General features: G+C 42.7%; 1 protein-coding gene across 1 annotated transcript in view; it reads left to right on the top strand.

Moving 5' to 3' along the window:
- The window catches only part of LOC139546882 (collagen alpha-1(XXVIII) chain-like), a 42,257-nt gene extending 25,664 nt beyond the window's left edge, over positions 1-16,593 (top strand). Inside the window, exons 17-36 of the mRNA XM_071355799.1 lie at positions 2,059-2,127; positions 4,054-4,122; positions 5,428-5,499; positions 5,619-5,687; positions 5,777-5,848; positions 10,077-10,145; positions 10,303-10,371; positions 11,018-11,086; positions 11,210-11,278; positions 11,391-11,459; positions 12,853-12,921; positions 13,057-13,125; positions 13,217-13,297; positions 13,387-13,422; positions 13,518-13,554; positions 13,655-14,212; positions 14,438-14,739; positions 14,931-15,171; positions 15,343-15,534; positions 15,624-16,593. Of these exons, the coding sequence (XP_071211900.1) occupies positions 2,059-2,127; positions 4,054-4,122; positions 5,428-5,499; positions 5,619-5,687; positions 5,777-5,848; positions 10,077-10,145; positions 10,303-10,371; positions 11,018-11,086; positions 11,210-11,278; positions 11,391-11,459; positions 12,853-12,921; positions 13,057-13,125; positions 13,217-13,297; positions 13,387-13,422; positions 13,518-13,554; positions 13,655-14,212; positions 14,438-14,739; positions 14,931-15,171; positions 15,343-15,534; positions 15,624-15,631 (2,289 nt within the window). The 3' untranslated portion in view covers positions 15,632-16,593. The remainder of the gene's footprint in view (positions 1-2,058; positions 2,128-4,053; positions 4,123-5,427; positions 5,500-5,618; positions 5,688-5,776; positions 5,849-10,076; positions 10,146-10,302; positions 10,372-11,017; positions 11,087-11,209; positions 11,279-11,390; positions 11,460-12,852; positions 12,922-13,056; positions 13,126-13,216; positions 13,298-13,386; positions 13,423-13,517; positions 13,555-13,654; positions 14,213-14,437; positions 14,740-14,930; positions 15,172-15,342; positions 15,535-15,623) is intronic.
- The last annotated feature ends 2,307 nt before the right edge of the window (positions 16,594-18,900 follow it).

Genomic DNA, 18,900 nt, shown 5'->3' with positions numbered 1-18,900 from the left:
AACAAAGTCAAGGTATTGGAGTGGCCATCACAAAGCCCTGACCTCAATCCTATAGAAAATTTGTGTGCAGAACTGAAAAATCGTATGCGAGCAAACCTGACTTAGTTACACCAGCTCCGTCAGGAGGAATGGGCCAAAATTCACCCAACTTATTGTGTGAAGCTTGTGGAAGGCTACCTGAAACGTTTGACCCAAGTTAAACAATTTCAAGGCAATGCTACCAAATACTAATTGAGTGTATGTAGACTTCTGACCCACTGGGAATGTGATGAAAGAAATAAAAGCTGAAATAAATCATTCTCTCTACTATTATTCTGACATTTCACATTCTTAAAATAAAGTGGTGATGCTAACTGACCTAAGACAGGGAATTTTTACTAGGATTAAATGTCAGGAATTGTGAAAAACTGAGTTTAAATGTATTTGGCTAAGGTGTATGTAAACTTCCGACTTCAACTGTAATATTACACTTGCATGTACATCACATACAAACAGTCGCAATTTTAGCACGTACATTTTGGTGGGCCAAAACAATTGGGGGATGCATGCCAGCAAAGCCACTACACAACACAACACTAAACAATACATTAATTGCACTATAACAGTGACAAACGTTGCCCACAAACTGGTAGGGCCTACATAAAGCTGTCCCAACAGCAGAGTCCCAACAGCAGCCCCAACACCTTACCACTAATACACCTGGCTATCAATGAAGCCTTGTCTGGCAGCGACACAGTTCATTCTGACTCATTTACTGCCCTTTAAGAAAATGTAGCTGATATGGCTGACTTGCTTAAACAAATCTGGTTACTACTGACAATTGAGATGTACAAACTATGGCATAAGTGACGACCAGAGGATAAGAGGCAAATCGTAATTTCGATTAAGACATTAATGAGCGAGCTAGGACGGACGTAGTCAATATAACTATTTGTTCAGCACTTTTGAAATGTACAGTGACTGAATTCAGAACATGGGCCATTCTTACAGTGTTGTCCCTGTACACCAAGTCAAAACCGTAGGATAAATAAAGGGGGCATTTAAGCAGACAATGAAAGCTCTTACAATATTCGATGATTACATTTCTCTAAGACAGGTTATAGTCTACATGTGCACCACCAAGTCAGAACAGTAGGCGAAATTAAGAGAGGAAAATAGACCGAATTATTAGGGTAAGGCTCATGGGCTACTAACAGCTTACTACACAACATACACTTTCTTAGCTCAAGAAAGCAAAAAAGAGACCATGTTTGTATGCGGCTTTATTAAAACTTCTTCTCGATCTGTGTCCCTTCCACGGGACGGTTGAGCTTACGTAGGCTAATGAGATTAGCATGAGGTTGTAAGTAACAAGAAAATTTCCCAGGTCATAGACATATCTGATATTGGCAGAAAGCTTAAATTCTTGTTAATCTAATTGCACTGTCCGATTTTAAAGTAGCTATTACAGTGAAATAATACCATACTATTGTTTGAGGAGAGTGCACAATTTTGAACATGAAAAGTTATTAATAAACAAATTAGGCACATTTGGGCAGTCTTGATACAAAATGTTGAACATAGATGCAATGGTTCATTGGATCAGTCTAAAACTTTGCACATACACTGCTGCCATCTAGTGACCAAAATCTAAATTGCACCTGGGCTGGAATAGTACATTATGGCCTTTCTCTTGCATTTCAAAGATGATAGTACAAAAAAAAAAGTTTTTCTTTGTATTATCTTATATCAGATCTATTGTGTTATTTTCTCCTACATTCCTTTCACATTTCCACAAACGTCAAAGTGTTTCCTTTCAAATGGTACCAAGAATATGCATATCCTTGTTTCAGGGCCTGAGCTACAGGCAGTTAGACTTGTAAAAATGTGGGGCTCAAAACAGGTGGGACAAGTCGCCACCGCATATAAACACACACACACACACACACACACACACACACACACACACACACACACACACACACACACACACACACACACACACACACACACACACACACACACACACACACACACACACACACTCACACTGACGTAATTGTGATTGTTATTCCTCAGGGAGTGGAGGGTCCCAGGGGTCCACCTGGCGGCAGAGGGCCACAAGGAGAGGGCTTACCTGGACCTAAGGTTGGTGTTACTCCTAGATAATATAAAATCAAATTGTATTTGTCAAATACAACAACCTTACAGTGAAATGCTTACTTAAAAGCCCTTAACCAACAATGCAGTTTTAAGAAAAATAAGTGTAAAGTAAAAAATAGATGAGTAAATAACAAATAATTAAAGAACAGCAGTAAAATAACAGTAACGAGGCTATATACTGGAGGTACCGGTACAGAGTCCATGTGCGGGGGCACAGGTTAGTCGAGGTAATTGAGGTAATATGTACATGTAGGTAGAGTTAAAGTGACTATGCATAGATAATAAACAGAGAGTAGCAGCAGTGTAAAAGAGGGGGGCAATGCAAATAGTCTGGGTAGCCATTTGATAAGCTGTTCAGGAGTCTTATGGCTTGGGGGTAGAAGCTGTTAAGAAGCCTTTTGGACCTAGACTTGGCGCTCCAGTACCAGTACGCAGAGAGAACAGTCTATGACTCGGGTGGCTGGAGTCTTTGACAATTTTTAGGGCCTTTCTCTGACACCGCCTGGTATAGAGGTCCTGGATGGCAGGAAGCTTAGCCCCAGGGATGTACTGGGCCGTACGCACTACCCTCTGTAGTGCCTTGAGGTCGGAGGCCGAGCAGTTGCCATACCAGACAGTGATGCAACCTGTCAGGATGATCTCAATGGTGCAGCTGTAGAACTTTTTGAGGATCTGAGGACCCATGCCAAATCTTTTCAGTCTCCTGAGGGAGAATAGGCTTTGTCATGCCCTCTTCACGACTGTCTTGGTGTGTTTGGACCATGATATTTTGTTGGTGATATGGACACCAAGGAACTTGAAGCTCTCAACCTGTTCCACTACAGCCCCGTAGATGAGAATGGGGGCGTGCTCGGTCCTCCTTTTCCTGTAATCCACAATCATCTCTTGTCTTGATCACGTTGAGGGAGAGTTTGTTATCCTGACATCACACGGCCCGTCAGAAAGTCCAGGATCCAATTGCAGAGGGAGGTGTTTAGTCCCAGAGTCCTTAGCTTAGTGATGAGCTTTGAGGGCACTATGGTGTTGAACGCTGAGCTGTAGTCAATGAATAGCATTCTCACACAGATGTTCCTTTTGTCCAGGTGGGAAAGGGCAGTGTGGAGTGCAATAGAGATTGCATCATCTGTGGATCTGTTGGGGCGGTATGCAATTTGGAGCGGGTCTAGGTTTTCTGGGACAATGGTGTTGATGTGAGCCCAGACCAGCCTTTCAAAGCACTTCATGGCTACAGACGTAAGTGCTACGGGTCGGTAGTCATTTAGACAGGTTACCTTGGGGTTCTTGGGCACAGGGACTATGGTGGTCTGCTTGAAACATGTTAGCATTGCAGACTCAGTCAGGGACCAGTTGAAAATGTCAGTGAAGACACTTGCCAGTTGGTCAGCGCATGCTCAGAGTACACATCCTGGTAATCCGTCTGGCCCTGCGGCCTTGTGAAGGTTGACCTGTTTAAAGGGTCTTACTCACATCGGCTACGGAGAGTGTGATCACACAGTCGTCTTGAACAGCAGATGCTTTCATGCATGCTTCAGTGGTGCTTGTCTCGAAGCGAGCATAAAAGTAATTTAGCTCGCCTGTTAGGCTTGTGTCACTGGGCAGGTCGCGGCTGTGCTTCCCTTTTAGTCTGTAATAGTTTGCAAGCCCTTCCACATCCGAAAAGCGTAGGAGCCGGTGTAGTACGATTCAATCTTAGTCTTGTATTGATGCTTTGCCTGTTTGATGGTTTGTCTGGGGGCATAGCGGGATTTCTTATAAGCTTCTGTGTTAGAGTCCCGCTCCTTGAAAGCGGTAGCTCTACCCTTTAGGTCAGTGAGGATGTTGCCTGTAATCCATGGCTTCTGGTTGGGTTATGTACGTACAGTCACTGTAGGGATTTCTTTAAATCGCTACTTTCCATTATCTTACTTCCAGGGCGATCAAGGTTTACCAGGAGAGCTTGGAGTTACAGGGGAAAGAGGCGTTGGTGAGCCAGGGCCAAAGGTAAGACAAATACTTTATCCACCCTCTTCCAAATAGTAAAGATATGCCTCCTCAAATAAGCCTGGTGATCGGTCAGCAGCCAATTTATTAGGTACACCGACTGAACGTTAGAATGGGCAAAAACTTGTGACCTAAGCAACTTTGGCAATATCTAGACTTGACAGTTCATGCTGCTTTAATATTCTGATCATAACGTTCTGATCATGGAATTCCGAACACGTCATGCGTGTACACCTATGTTTAAATGTGTTTACCGTGTCCACAGTGTGTCCGGATTCCCTTTTCCTGCACTATATTCAAATGCCAGTATGCATTCTACAAACGGTGGAATAGGGAAAATATGAAAATAACATAACAAAAATTGATGCCAGTAGCTAACTACTGTAGCTAACTAGCCAGCTAACCTCTGTATCTAGCAAGCAAATGGGTTAGCATAACTCTAGCCAAATAAGAAATTGTTTTTCTAAATATTAGATAGCTGGCTAGAATTTATGAGTCCAGCAAACACGTTCCTCACACACTAGGAATGTATTTCCTCCAACGTTATAATGAAAAGATCCCAAAACAGAAGTTTTCTGGAGACTTGTGGGAGGAGTGCTGATGATCTCGCCCACTGTATCTGCTTTCTGTAGCCTGATTGCGTCCGTCTTTTCAATGCAGTCTTTGAGCATAGTATGTTCGTCAGTGCCAGACGCGCCGGTTCCAGTATCTCAGAAACGGCCAGCCTCCTGGGCTTTTCACATGTGACAGTGTCTACGGTTTACTGTCGATGGTGCGACAAACAAAAAACATCCAGTCATTGGCAGTCCTGTGGGTGAAAACAGCTCGTTGATGAGAGGTCGAAGGAGAATGGCAAAAATCGTACAAACTAAGAATCGGGCCACAAACAGGCAAATAATGGTGCAGTACAACAGTGGTGTGCAGAATGGCTTTTCAGAACCCACAACTCATCGGTCCTTGTCACGGATGGTCTATTGCGACCACAGCAGGTTCCACTCCAATCAGCTAAAAACATGAAGAAGCGATTCCAGTGAGCACAAGTGGAAAAACATTGCCTGGTCTGACCAATCCCGGTTCCTGTTGCATCATGCTGTTGGCATAAGCAGCATGAGTCCATGACCCCATACTGCCCAGTGTCAACAGTATAGGATGGTGTGGGGGATGTTTTCCTAGCACACGTTAGGTCCCTTGATAAAAAATTCAGGCTGTTCTGGAGGCAAAGGGAGTCAGACACCGTACTAGATGGGTGTACCTAATAAACTGACCACTGAGTGTATTTTAAAAAGCCATTTGTTTCTTTTTCAGGGTGAGCCTGGTGCATATGGCCTGGCTGGCTTACCTGGTCTTCCAGGAGAGGACGGGGCTCCAGGACAGAAGGTGTGTTATTTCACCTTTACACCACTTCTATAGATACAATATAGATCTATAGATACAGTATACCTGAACAAAAGGGAATGTGCCAATGTGAAAGGGTTTGTTTCTGCCCCCTCTGCCAGGGTGAGTTTGGTATCGCTGGCCTCAGAGGTTCTGAGGGCGCAGCAGGGATCGGCATCCAGGGCGAGAAGGTAGGTTTCACTTCCTTACCCTTCTGTCATACTAACCTGTAAGCACCAAGAGGTGGTCATGTAAATTCTGTGTGCTCCACCCCTCCCAGGGAGACCAGGGTCAGAGGGGCATCCGTGGATTACATGGACCTTCTGGCATTACCGGACCCTCAGGGGCAAAGGTGAGAATATCACAATAACACTGTCTGAGACCGAACATGGTCTGATCACGGTCTGATCACGGTCTGATCACAGGGCAGGTGTATTGTTATTGTGACAACTGGGGTTTCATTCTGAGTTTGACAAATCTTCCTTGTTCAACCAGTATAGTAATCTATTTTACAGATTTGTATTTAGTAAACATATCTTAATTTTTTTTGTTTGAGCTCAACCAAAATACTCTAGATCAGGGCTCTCCAACCCTGTTTGTGGAGAGTTACCCTCCTGTAGGTTTTCAATCCAACCCCAGTTGAAACGCAGCTGATTCAGCTTATCAACCAGCTAATTATTAGAATCAGCTGCGCTAGATAAGGGTTGCAGCGGAAAAACTTACAGGACGGTATCTCTTCAGGAACAGGGTTGGAGAGCCCTGCTCTAGATGATTACATAAATGGCCCGAACATCTCCACAGAAAGAGCGTGCACCCAAACATGCTTCAGCCCAGCTTGAACAAAAAAGGGAATTAAGTGCTCAAGTGAGAGACTTAAATGTCCAAAACAATTCCTAACACTCTGACACTTCAATGGGTGACTATCTGAGAAAATAGGGTTAAAAGGAGCACCTTCTGTCTGCAATGAATTAATTGATGATAAATGTTTGTATGTCCTGTCAATAAATGCTCAGATCAATGCAGACAGAGTCCTTATTTGTTCTATATTTTCACCCGTTGAAGTGTCCTGGGGTATAAGGAATGTCTCTGAAGGCTGTAAGGAGTGCGTGGATAAAGGGAGTGTACAATATACACTACCATTCAAAAGTATGGGGTCAATTAAAAATGTCCTTGTTTTTGAAAGAAAAGCATATTTTTGTCCATTAAAATAACATCAAATTGATCAGAAATACAGTGTAGACATTGTTCATGTTGTAAATGGCTATTGTAGCTGGAAACGGCTGATTTTTAATGGAATATCTGCAGTTGAAGTCAGAACTTTACATACACCTTAGCCAAATACATTTAAACTCTGTTTTTCACCATTCCTGACCTTTAATCCTAGTAAAAATTCCTGTCTTAGGATCACCACTTTATTTTAAGAATGTGAAATGTCAGAATAATAGTAGAGAGAAGGATTTATTTCAGCTTTCATCACATTCCCAGTGGGTCAGAAGTCTACATACACTCAATTAGTATTTGGTAGCATTGCTTTTAAATTGTTTAACTTGGGTCAAACATTTCAGGTAGCCTTCCACAAGCTTCACACAATAACTTGAGTGAATTTTGGCCCATTCCTCCTGACAGAGCTGATGTAACGGAGTCATGTTTGTAGGCCTCCTTGCTCGCACACGCTTCTTCAGTTCTGCCCAAAAATGGGATTGAGGTCAGAGCTTTGTGATGGCCACTCCAATACCTTGACTTAGTTGTCCTTAAGCCATTTTGCCACAACTTTGGAAGTATGCTTGGGGTCATTGTCCATTTGGAAGACCCATTTGCAACCAAGCTTTAACTTCCTGACTGATGTCTTGAGATGTTGCTTCAATATATCCACACAATTTTCCTCTCCTCATGATGCCATCTATTTTGTGAAGTGCACCAGTCCCTCCTGCAGCAAAGCACCCCCACAACATGATGCTGCCACCCCCGTGCTTCGTGGTTGGGATGGTGTTCGGCTTGCAAGCATCCCCCTTTTTCCTCCAAACATAACGATGGTCATTATGGCCAAACAGTTCTATTTTTGTTTCATCAGACCAGAGGACATTTCTCCAAAATGTACCATCTTGTATCTTTTTTTTTCTGAGGTCTTGGCTGATTTCTTTTGATTTTCCCATGATGTCAAGCAAAGAGGCAAGGTAGGCCTTGAAGTACATCCACAGGTACACCTCCAATTGACTCAAATTATGTCAATTAGCCTATCAGAAGGTTCTAAAGCCATGGCATCATTTATTTTAATTTTCCAAGCTTTTTAAAGGCACAGTCAACTTAGTGTATGTAAACTTCTGACCCACTGAAATTGTGATACAATGAGTTATAAGTGAAATCATCTGTCTGTAAACAATTGTTGGAAAAGTCCTAACCGACTTGCCAGAACCATAGTTTGTTAACAATAAATGTGTGGAGTGGTTGAAAAACGAGTTTTAATGACTCCAACCTAAGTGTATGTAAACTTCCGACTTCAACTGTACATAGGCGTACAGAGTCCCATTATCAGCAACCATCACTCCTGTGTTCCAATGGCACATTGTGTTAGCTAATCCAAGTTTATCATTTTAAAAGGCTAATTGATCATTAGAAAACCCTTTTGCAATTATGTTAGCACAGTTGAAAACTGTTGTCCTGATTAAAGAAGCAATAAAACTGTCCGCCTTTTGGACTAGTTGAGTATCTGGAGCATCAGCATCCCGGAATTGCCTCTTCACTGTTGACGTTGAGACTGGTGTTTTGCGAGTACTATTTAATGAAGCTGCCAGTTGAGGACTTGTGAGGCATCTGTTTCTCAAACTAGACACTCTAATGTACTTGTCCTCTTACTCAGTTGTGCACCGGGGCCTCCCACTCCTCTTTCTATTCTGGTTAGAGACAGTTTGTGCTGTTCTGTGAAGGGAATAGTACACAGCGTTGTACGAGATCAGCAGTTTCTTGGCAATTTCTCGCATGGAAAAGCCTTCATTTCTCAGAACAAGAATAGACTAACGAGTTTCAGAAGAAAGTGCTTTGTTTCTGGCCATTTGGAGCCTGTAATCGAACCCACAAATGCTGATGCTCCAGATACTCAACTTGTCTAAAGAAGGCCAGTTTTATTGCTTCTTTAATCAGGACAACAGTTTTCAGCTGTGCTAACATAACTGCAAAAAGGGTTTTCTAATGATCATTTAGCCTTTTAAAATGATAAACTTGGATTAGCTAACACAACGTGCCATTGGAACACAGGAGTGATGGTTGCTGACAATGGGCCTCTGTACGCCTATGTAGAGAATCCATAAAAAATCTGCCGTTTCCAGCTACAACAGTCATTTACAACATTAACAATGTCTACACTGTATTTCTGATCAATTTAATGTTATTTTAATGGACAAAAAATTAGCTTTTCTTTAAAAAACAAGGACATTTCTAAGTGACCTCAAACTTTTGAACGGTAGTGTATATACAAAAGTATGTGGACACCCCTTCAAATTAGTGGATTCGGCTATTTCAGCCACACCCGTTGCGGACAAGTGTATAAAATTGAGCACACAGCCATGCAATCTCCATAGACAAATATTGGCAGTAGAATGGCCTTACTGAAGAGCTCAGCGACTTTCAACGTGGCACCGTCATTGGATGCCACCTTTCCAACAAGTCAGTTGGTCAAATTTCTGCCCTGCTAGAGCTGCCCCGTTCAACTGTAAATGCTGTTATTTTGAAGTGTTAACGTCTAGGAGCAACAATGGCTCAGCCGTGAAGTGGTAGGCCACACAATCTCACAGAATGGGACCGCCGAGTGCTAAAGCAAGTAAAATTGTCTGTCCTCGGTTGCATCACTCACTACCGAGTTCCACACTGCCTCTGGAAGCAACGTCAGCACAAGAGCTGTTTGTCGGGAGCTTCATGAAATGGGTTTCCATGGCCGAGCAGACACACAAGCCTAAGATCAGCATGTGCGATGCAAGGCGTCGACTGGAGTGGTGTAAAGCTTGCCACCATTGGACTCTGGAGCAGTGGAAACGTGTTCTCTGGAGTGATGAATTACGCTTCATCATCTGTCAGTCCAGCGAACTAATCTGGGTTTGGTGGATGCTGGGAGAATGCTACCAGCTCCAATGCATAGTGCCAACTGTAAAGTTTGGTGGAGGAGGAATAATGGTCTGGGGCTAGGCCTCTTAGTTCCAATGATGGGAAAACTTAACGCTACAGCATACAATGACATTCTAGACGATTCTGAGCTTGCTGGTATGTTGAGATCGGTGTGGAAGAACTTGACTGGCATGCACAGAGCCCTGACCTCAACTCCATCGAACAGACCTAATCGCCCAACATCAGTCCCCGACCTCACTAATGCTCTTGTGGCTGAATGGAAGCAAGTCCCCGTAGCAATGTTCCAACTTCTAGTGGAAAGACTTCCCAGAAGAGTGGAGGCTGTTATAGCCGCAAATGTGGACCAACTCCATATTAATACCCATGATTTTGAAATGAGATGTTCGCCGAGCAGGTGTCCACATGAGTTTGGTCATGTAGTATATCTAGAGTTCAAGGGAAATTCTTGCCCCTTCTTCTTTCAGGGGGAGCCTGGCACACCGGGCCGACTGGGCATGTCAGGACTACCGGGACGGGCCATTGCAGGTCCTAAGGTAAGAAATACACATCTATTAACACCCTGTTTCTCTATGCTGTTCTTGTCAAGTAATGTACATAAGAAACACTGCTACACACAGGTCATTGCCATGCATCATCAGATCCTGGCTGATAAACAGCATTGTGATTTCCCTATCTCGCCCTCTGTCTCAGGGTGATCTGGGCCCTCCTGGTCCGTCTGGGCCTATTGGAGAGACAGGCTATGGGCTGCCTGGGCCGAAGGTAAGTGTTGCAGTTACCAATAAATAAAACACAAAAAACTGTGGTGAAAGTAACCATTAGACATACAGGTGTAGGATCTTTGATCACCCTGTTGTTGCAGGAAATAATAACGATGTGTGCTTATATTTGTCCTTTTTCACACATGTACAAGTGTGTATTAATACGCATGTGTGAATTAGAAATGTGTTTTTTGCATATCCCAACTCTCCCTGAGACTCCCTCTGAGAGTGGGGTCAGGGTCTGCCATTATCGACGGCGACCCTGAAGCTATTAGGGTTAAGTGCCTTGCTTAAGGGCACATCAACAGATTTTTCACCTTGTCGGCTCAGGGATTCGAATTGGCGACCTTTCAGTTCCTGGCCCAAGGCTATAACCGCTAAGCGACCTGCCGCCCAAATACAAACTTGTAGTGTAACAAAAGTTTAAAAAGGCTTCTAAAGTTTGTAGTTTCTACTTTAAAATGTCAGACTTGATTTGCCCTAACAATTTTTTTTATCAATCCCTACAAAAATGTCAATTAATTATAATCCACACAATAATTCACATTTCCTGTTGCTGCAGGATTATTTTCCTGCTGTTAGAAAAGTCTCAAATGAAGGTCCTACACCTGTATGATATGCTCATTGTTTGAATGATGTTTTACCAGGGCGACCGCGGTAATTCTGGTCCACCAGGTCAATTTGGGCCCAAAGGTGAAGGTTTCCCTGGACCAGTGGTGAGTAGTACCAACAAACCAACCTACAAACTCATGAATCTTCATGTCCTAATTGCAGATTGGTGCCGTTTAGTCAAACTCAGTCTCTCATGAAGTTTGGGTTGTCCCCTGTTCCTCGTTTAGGGTCCTCCAGGTCTTCCGGGTCTACAGGGAGAGCAGGGCCCTGAGGGCATAGGCATCCCAGGACCTAAGGTACTTGTTATTTATCTGGCCCTAAATCCTCTATGCATGTCAATCTGCTACAACCTAGTGCATGGGAATATGAAATGAGTATTGTTTGTGTTTGTAAATATGTCTGTCCCAGGGAGACATTGGCTTCAGAGGATTACCAGGTTTGCCAGGCCCAACGGGAGAGGGTGTGCAAGGACCACCGGTATGAAACGAATATTAACCTCAAATAGAGATTCCTTATGTAGACAGAGGTCACAGTCTGAGTGTAATGAGTGACATACACTATATATACAAAAGTGTGTGGACACCCCTTCAAATTTGTGGATTCGGTTATTTCAGCCCCACCCATTGCTGACAGGTGTATAAAATTGAGCACAAATCCATGAGATCTCTATAGACAAACATTGGCAGTACAATGGCCTTACTGAAGAGCTCAGTGACTTTCAACGTGGCACCGTCATAGGATGCCACCTTTCCAACAAGTCAGTTGGTCAAATTTCTGCCCTGCTAGAGCTGCCCCGGTCAACTGTAAGTGATGTTATTGTGAAGTGGAAACATCTAGGAGCAACAACGTCTCAGCCACGAAGTGGTAGGCCACACAAGCTCACAGGACAGGACTGCCGAGTGCTGAAGCAGGCAGCTCGTAAAAATTGTCTGTCCTCGGTTGCAACACTCAATACCGAGTTCCAAACTGCCTCTGGAAGCAACATTAGCACAAGAACTGTTTGTCAGGAGCTTCATGAAATCAGTTTCCGTGGTCGAGCAGCCACACACAAGCCTAAGATCACCATGCACAATGCCAAGCGTCGACTTGAGTTGTGTAAAGCTCGCTGCCATTGGAGCAGTGGAAGCTTTCTCTGGAGTGATAAATCATTTTCCACCATCTGGCAGTCAGACGGACGAATCTGGGTTTGGCGGAAGCTAGGAAAACGCAACCTGCCCGAATGCATAGTGCCAACTGTAAAGGGGGAATAATGGTATGGGGCTGTTTTTCATGGTTGGGGCTAGGCCCCTTAGTTCCAGTGAAGGGAAATCTTAACGCTACAGTATACAATGACGTTCTGGACGATTCTGTGCTTCCAACTTTGTGGCAACAGTTTGGGGAAGGCCCTTTCCTGTTTCAGCATGACAATGTCCCTGTGCACAAAGTGAGGTCCATACCGAGATCGGTGTGGAAGAACTTGGCTGGCCTGCACAGAGCCCTGAACTCAACCCCATCGAACACTTTTGGGATGAATTGCAACCCCGACTGTGAGCCAGGCCTAATCACCCAACATCAGTGCCCGACCTCGCTAATGCTCGTGGCTGAATGGAAGCAAGTCCCTGCAGCAATGTTCCAACATCTAGTGGAAAGCCTTCCCAGAAGAGTGGAGGCTGTTATAGCAGCAAACGGGAAACCAACTCAATATTAATGCCGAGGATTTTGGAATGAGATGTTTGAAGAGCTGGTGTCCACGTACTTTTGGTCATGTAGTGTACCTTATCACATATCAGTAGTCCAGCTGTGATGGCAATGCCCAACTTAGTCAACTTCACTGATTTGAGTCTGTAGTATGTCTGTCCCCTCCTATAACACTAGCATCATTGGTTTCCAGGGTAACATTGGAAGGCCAGGACCACTTGGTCCAACAGGGCCACCAGGAGAAGGTTTGCAGGGCCCCAAGGTATGTTAATTAACAAAGTACATTCCTGACCTATGACCTTCAGTGTGTTATAGCACTTTCCCAGGTATCTGACCTTTTTTTAAATGACCACCCTATGGGTCTTGTTTTGATTTATGGTTCATCTTTTGTTTTTAGGGTGGGCAGGGGTCTCAGGGTGTGACAGGGCCAAGGGGACCCTCAGGGGAAGGATTCCCAGGATCTAAGGTAAGATGTGTGCTTAACCTCATGGAACTCGTCTACTGATGAATGCAGTGACCTTGTCTCTCACAGCAATTCTTCTGTCTCTTCACTCCAGGGTGACCGTGGCTTGCAGGGTGAGAGAGGAAATAAGGGCGGAAAGGGAGATCTGGGAGATCATGGAGTTCATGGAGAGTCTGTGAGTCTTGAATTGTGTCATATTTTACAACATTTCAAAGTCATGGTATATGATCAATCCATGAATTTAAATGTTTTCTTGTATCTCAGGGGAGACCAGGAATAAAAGGTGAAGCCGGCCTTACAGTAAGTTCACAAACTTTGCATACTACATCATTGATGCTGTGATATAGAACAAATATATAATAAATGAATGTAACTCACACTCCTATCACATCCAGAGAGAAGACATCATTAAATTGATCAAGGAAATCTGTGGTAAGACTGTTTAACAGTGATAGTAACAAATCCAAGATAAAACATGAAGCATAGATGAAATCATGTCAGTAGCTATTCAGCATCTCTCTCATGCTTTCAGGATGTGGAGTGAAGTGCAAGGAGATGCCAATGGAACTTGTATTCGTCATTGACAGCTCAGAGAGTGTTGGTCCGGAAAACTTTAAAATTATCAAGGACTTTGTCACAGCGTTGGTAGACCGTACCACTGTTGGACGTAACACCACCAGAATTGGACTGGTCCTGTATAGTCTGGATGTCAAACTGGAGTTCAACCTGGCACGCTACATGACTAAGCAGGATGTTAAGGAGGCCATCAGGAAAATGCCCTACATGGGTGAGGGCACTTACACTGGCACTGCCATCCGGAAGGCTACCCAAGAAGCCTTCTACAGTGCCCGTACTGGAGTCAGGAAGGTGGCCATTGTCATCACAGATGGAAAGACAGACAAACGAGAGCCTGTGAAGCTAGACATTGCTGTGAGGGAGGCCCATGCTGCCAACATTGAGATGTATGCCCTGGGGATTGTCAACACCTCAGATACAACCCAGGCCGAGTTCCTCCGTGAGCTCAATCTGATCGCCTCGGACCCTGACAATGAACATATGTACCTCATCGACGACTTCAACACTCTACCAGGTGACTAACACGCTCATACGTCTCACCTAGCTATCTTAAGATGAATGCACTAATTGTAAGTCGCTCTGGATAAGAGTGTCTGCTAAATGACAAAAACAAATATATGGAAAATGTGCATAGTATCACACATTACTATACATCAGCTTTGTATTATGTAATCACAACTGACTTAGAGTTTTCATACACTTTAACGGAGGTTGTCATTACTCTTCTTCTGTCTTTCAGCTCTGGAGTCAAAACTTGTTAGCCAGTTCTGTGAGGATGAGAATGGATCCCTTGTGATGAATCGCATCGCTAATGGCTTTGGAACCAATGTGAACAATGGCTATGGGAACCACAGATATGTACCGGAAGCCTATGGGAATAACGGCCATGGGAATAACGGCTATGTGGACAGCAGCTATGGAAACACCTATCATGAGGATCCTATCCTAAATCCTAGTAGACGTACCAGTTCCCAGAGTTACATCAGAGGCCGTGGAGATACCTTTGCTCTGCCCCTCAACGCTGGACCTCTCCCATTGCAGGTCCATGTAATCCTTTAAAGGAGAGATTTATATCATAAAAAGTAACTCTCCTTGGGTTTTTATAGAGGAGCAATTGAATGATTGCTTTGTAATAGTCATAGTCCTTGCTCTGTTCGTCAATTAATTCACTTTTAGCAGTAAAGGCGTTGAGTAATTGTCTAACTAATCTATGTGTGTGTGCATTCATCCAGGTGGAGGAGGATGAGGAGGGTGAAGATTTAGACATAAGGACCCATGTGCGAGGAGGAATTGTGGCTGTAGTTAACAAGACAATATCCATCCTCCCTGCAAGGGAAAGCTCCCACTCCAACACAACTGTTTCATCATCATCAGGATCAGCATCATCACCCTCCGGAACATCGGGTTCAGCTTCATCCACCAGCTCAGGCCAATTTCGGCCGGTATCAATTCCTAATACTATTTTCCCCCAAGGTTAGGACCTCTCACTGCGACATGTTCACAACTAGATCAAAAGTCACATCATCTCTAAATACTGTATGAATTAGATAAAGAAACTGGGTCATTTCTGTCTGATATTCAATTATGTCTTAACTTTTCTAATGCACTGAATGTCATACTTCTCCTTCTATGTTGTTCTGTCAGAGTCTGTCCAGCTTGATTCCCGCTGTAAGCTGAGTTTGGACCAAGGCACCTGTCGAGAGTATAAAATCCGGTGGTATTATGACAAACAGGCCAATTCATGTGCACAGTTCTGGTATGGAGGCTGTGAAGGAAATGCCAACCGCTTTGAGACCGAGGATGAATGCAAGAAGATCTGTGTTCTATCTAGGACAGGTATGTCCCTCAGCTCGTGGTGATCTTAAGCCGCTGTGCTGTATTTTCTGGCATTCTTTTTGACATGCTCTTCCCTCTATTTTCCACAGCTGGTTAAAACAGGCAGATGATCAATCAACTCATCTGTACAATATTCCATGGAAACCAACCAAAGTGGAGAAGACAATTTTAATATTTAACATGTAATAGTCTACTACTGTTTGATATCTAAATATATTTGAAAACAGGCATTTATCATTGGGGAAAAACTCCACTTTGCATCTCTCTCTGGGGAAAAAACTCCACTTTGCATCTCTCTCTCGCTCTCTCTCTCTCGTGCAAAGAATGAGGGACAGACCACTTCAAGATTTCATGAAGTTGCCTTCATTTTCAGATGTTTTACTATCTGAACAACACCTTCCTTAATGAACAAGTCTTTATGATGACTTTATTTGAGGAAGTCTGAATTTGAAGAAAATATAAGGGTGCTATGGTATTTTACTACATTAGAAAAGTGGTCCTACCTTACTCTCGTTATTTTGCAGAATTAACTAACCCATTCAATGCCTCAATGTTACTCAACTTTACCTTAGGGCTTAGGCTGTTCTGAACAGAGAGGATAGGTTCAAACCCAGCTTTTGTCATTTCAGGTTTACATGAGAAAACATCACACAATGTAAATTCTCAAACCACTGAGCCAAGCACATTATGCTGTTCCACACTGAATATTGTCTTATAATATCGGAATAGAGAACTATAGAATACATCATTTTTTGTAGTATATGTTTTGAATTTTAAAAATGAATTAAGCTAACTAAATTAAGTAGGTGTGGTCATTATTTTTATTGTTTGTTTAATGATATTAATTATTCCATTTTGGCGATATAGGCCAGGTGGCAGGACTACAAGTGACAGTATGCAATTTACTAAGCATTTTTCTTCCAAAACGTGTTGGAAAATGTGATGATTGGAAATTGCACATCACTGTTGATGGAAAAAGCTCATTTGAAATAAATTACCACATTTTTTGTTGTTGACTGGTTTGATGATTGATGATTTTGTAATAAAACGTTGAATGTGGTGTGTGTTACTTTATTACTTCACTGTCAGATGAACAGGTGAAGTTGCCAAATTAACATACTACAATGAAATCCACCTGATGATACTGTATTTGCAGTGCTGATGCCACACAATGACCTAGAAAAGCATTATAAGGGGAACACGTGCTTGCTATCCAGTTTCCTTTTCTATATTGTACTATTACTTTCAGCTTTATATCAGAAGCATGGTAACGATTAACACTCTGTACGCAGGCACACTTCAAACTGCAAGACAGCTCATTTGCATATCCCCTTGACCTTCAACCTAGAGTGATTCTGATTAGCTGTTAAACACAAGGGAGTTATGGACTAGGATTAAATGTGTATAGCTCCATATACTACAGTAACGACTTTAATGTAGTTTACGATTGCCACAAAATTCCTTACCTAAACTTATATTCACTTGCCTTGACACATTCTACACTACTCGTCATGTGTCAAGACAGTACACTCATACAAGGGGGATACAGTAGTAGCCAAGTACCTCAACTTCACGATGATGATTTCATCCACGGAATTGTGCGCAGCCTTAGTACAGTAGTCTAGCTAGTTTTTTAAATGAACTTTAGACTCCGAGTCGTTAACCTTATGCAGTCAATACTTTAACAAATGTTAAGGTCTTGATACACTGGACATTTTGAGAGGCAATGTTGTCAGCAATGGTTGCTGCAACCATTTTACATTGAAATTGAGCAAATTTTTATTATCTGGGGAATCTTAAAATCGGCAGCTCCATCTTCGGTGCGTTCGTAAATTCACTCTGCCTTGACACATGACGAGTAGTGTAATGAGTCAAGGCTGTACTTGCTTGTTTCGTCACACTGAAATTAGCCAAACTATTTGAATTTTAACAACCAGGAAATGGCGGAGAGATTTCTACATAGCGCATCATTAAGACAACTGTACTTCGGCCACTCAGGAACATTCACTGTCTTTGTTAGCTAATATATTCCAGTACAGATGTGGCAGTCAACAGGCAACAACAAGCTATAGGAGATGAGTAAATAAATGGGTGAATTGAGTTAAGTTAATATATGCTGCATATGAAATCTAAATCATATGTCCATGTGCTCATTGCTCTAGTGTCTCACCCCACTCCTTTGCCAGCAATTGCTTGGCAATATTGCCTATTCTTCCTGTGAATTTCCGTCTATGCTTTTGGCGTGTTGATGCCATTCTCAGTTCGGAATGTGCATTCCACATCAGGGCTGACAACTTTTGAAAAAAGCTTGGCGTGAGATTTGCTATGTGAATTTCATTGCCCCCTGGCACAAACCCTAGACAGGGGACTGGGGGTCCACCCCCAGGAAGATTTTACTGTTTTAAAGCTAATTTCCTGCAATTCTTCATATTTTAACATGGCTTATGCCTATGACCAGTGTAAAAAAGGATGTGCATTCAGGATGCTTTGAATATTAAATGAACACTCAAAATTCGACAGCTTTATTACTTTGAGATTTTGGGGGGGATGAAATGTAAAGTATGCTAACATTTAAAAAACAATTAATTTCTCAAAATCACCCACATTTCAAGAAAAATCTAAAGAATATCAATATTCAGGGGGTTTATGTCTACTAGTTGAGTACGCTTGCCATCATCGTACTCTACACAGACAAAATATGATGTGTTTACGAGTTGTGAGTCCCTCTACTAAATACTAAAATGTCAACAATTATATCTGATTCCTGGAGCATTTAATATCCAGCGCTTATTTGTATGACTTATTCAAAACTGTCTGTGAATGGCTGCAAAAATACATAGCCTATCAATCAAATGTATTTATAAAGCCCTTCTTCCATCAGCTAATGTCACAAAGTGCTGTACAGAAACCCAGCCTAAAAGTCCAAACAGCAAGCAATGCAGGTGTAGAAGCACGGTGGCTAGGAAAAACTCCCTAGAAAGGCCAGAACCTAGGTTAAACCTAGAGAGGAACCAGGCTATGAGGGGTGGCCAGTCCTCTTCTCTCTGTGTCGGGTGGAGATTATAACAGAACATGGCCAAGATGTTCAAATGTTCATAGATGACCAGCAGGGTAAATTTCTGATTTCAAATTGGGAAAAAGTAGAATAATATAATAAGTGTGGGGAATAACAGTTTTGTTCTTGCTGACAAGCACAGTAATTGCCATATATTTTAGCCCATTGTTAAGAATGAGAATTGTTCTAGTGATCAGACTAAATAAAGTAAATAGCTAATAAAATCTCCTGAAGACTACATGACATAAATCTACCCCTACACTCAACCCAAATTATTTTCTATTTATTGTCCCTCCTCTAGAATCAAATTA

This window comes from Salvelinus alpinus, chromosome 20, assembly GCF_045679555.1.
Source record: "Salvelinus alpinus chromosome 20, SLU_Salpinus.1, whole genome shotgun sequence".
Taxonomy (NCBI): domain Eukaryota; kingdom Metazoa; phylum Chordata; class Actinopteri; order Salmoniformes; family Salmonidae; genus Salvelinus; species Salvelinus alpinus.
Note: the sequence above shows the minus strand (reverse complement) of the source record. Positions and strands in the feature narration are given on the sequence as shown.